At 52.5% G+C, this 1,081-nt stretch overlaps 1 protein-coding gene across 1 annotated transcript in view; it reads left to right on the top strand.

Moving 5' to 3' along the window:
- The window catches only part of DCPS (decapping enzyme, scavenger), a gene marked incomplete at both ends in the record, with an annotated part of 12,582 nt that extends 11,504 nt beyond the window's left edge, over window positions 1-1,078 (top strand). Inside the window, 2 exons of the mRNA XM_010078893.1 lie at window positions 55-165; window positions 976-1,078. Of these exons, the coding sequence (XP_010077195.1) occupies window positions 55-165; window positions 976-1,078 (214 nt within the window). The remainder of the gene's footprint in view (window positions 1-54; window positions 166-975) is intronic.
- Window positions 1,079-1,081: the final 3 nt, after the last annotated feature.

The raw sequence follows: 1,081 nt of genomic DNA, 5'->3' as shown, positions 1-1,081 counted from the left end.
CCCCCCTCTTTTTTTTTTTTTGTTGTTTTTTTTTTTTTTTTTTTTCCCCTGCAGCTGGATGACCTCTACCTGATCGCCCTCGTCCATCGCCGGGACCTCAAATCGCTTCGAGACCTGACGGCCGAGCACCTCCCGCTGCTGAGGAACATCTTGCGGGAAGGGAAGGTAAGTGCTGGGCCGGTGTGACGCCACTGTCCTGGCTGCCGAGAGCATGCTGGGTTGCTGCTGGAATTTTCAGAAATAATCGTAAAATGATGGTACGTCATGAAGCAGCGCTGCGTTTCCCTCTCTAGCATCTCTGCCCGGAGTTTTCCATCCCTGCTGCTCGGTCGTCACGTTCCCCAGCGCATCTCAAAACCCCAGTTTTTTCGGGGTGCTCGATACTTCTCCGTTAGCAGCGAGTTTATCATCCTCGGGTTGATAATTTCCTTCACCGGGCAACAATTTTTTTTTTTTCCCCAAAAAACCTGGTAGGTAGGTAGATGCGCGATAGCTTCCGTTTCCTTCCCTGCCTTTGAAATTTGGAAAGTAATTGCACCGGGGAAAGTGGAGATTAATTAAGAGATTAGTCAGAGGGTTGTGCCGGAGTTAGCCGTTGCTGTTTAGAGTTTTAATTACACCGGCGGGTAAGAGGATCCCCGTAACTCGCTGAGCGATACGGGTGGAAGGGAAAAACGATCCGAGCAGAGAGCACGTCCCGTCGCGGAGGGAGAAAACCGGGGCGGCCGGAGGCATCGCTCCATCCCTGCGGAGGCAGAAACACCTTCCCAGCTTCTCCCTCTCCCTCGCTGGGAGGCTGGAGGAAGCCAGAAATCGCTTCTGCTTTTTGCTCTGCTTTTTCTGCCAGCCAGGAACGCTCCTTTCCGTCCATCCCAAGGTCTGTCCGTCTGTGCCTGCCCCATGCCATCGCTGCACCTTGCTTGTCCTGACCTGTGATTTTATTTTTAAAATTTTTTTAAAAATTCTTCTCTTTAGGAGGCTATAACGAAGCGTTTTGGCGTGCCGGGTTCGCAGCTGCGGCTCTACCTGCATTACCAGCCCTCCTACTACCACCTCCACGTGCATTTCACCGCCCTGGGCT

Source organism: Pterocles gutturalis, unplaced genomic scaffold (genome assembly GCF_000699245.1).
Source record: "Pterocles gutturalis isolate BGI_N339 unplaced genomic scaffold, ASM69924v1 scaffold22498, whole genome shotgun sequence".
NCBI lineage: Eukaryota > Metazoa > Chordata > Aves > Pterocliformes > Pteroclidae > Pterocles > Pterocles gutturalis.
The sequence above is the reverse complement of the archived record's forward strand: the minus strand, read 5'-3'. Positions and strand labels throughout refer to the sequence as shown.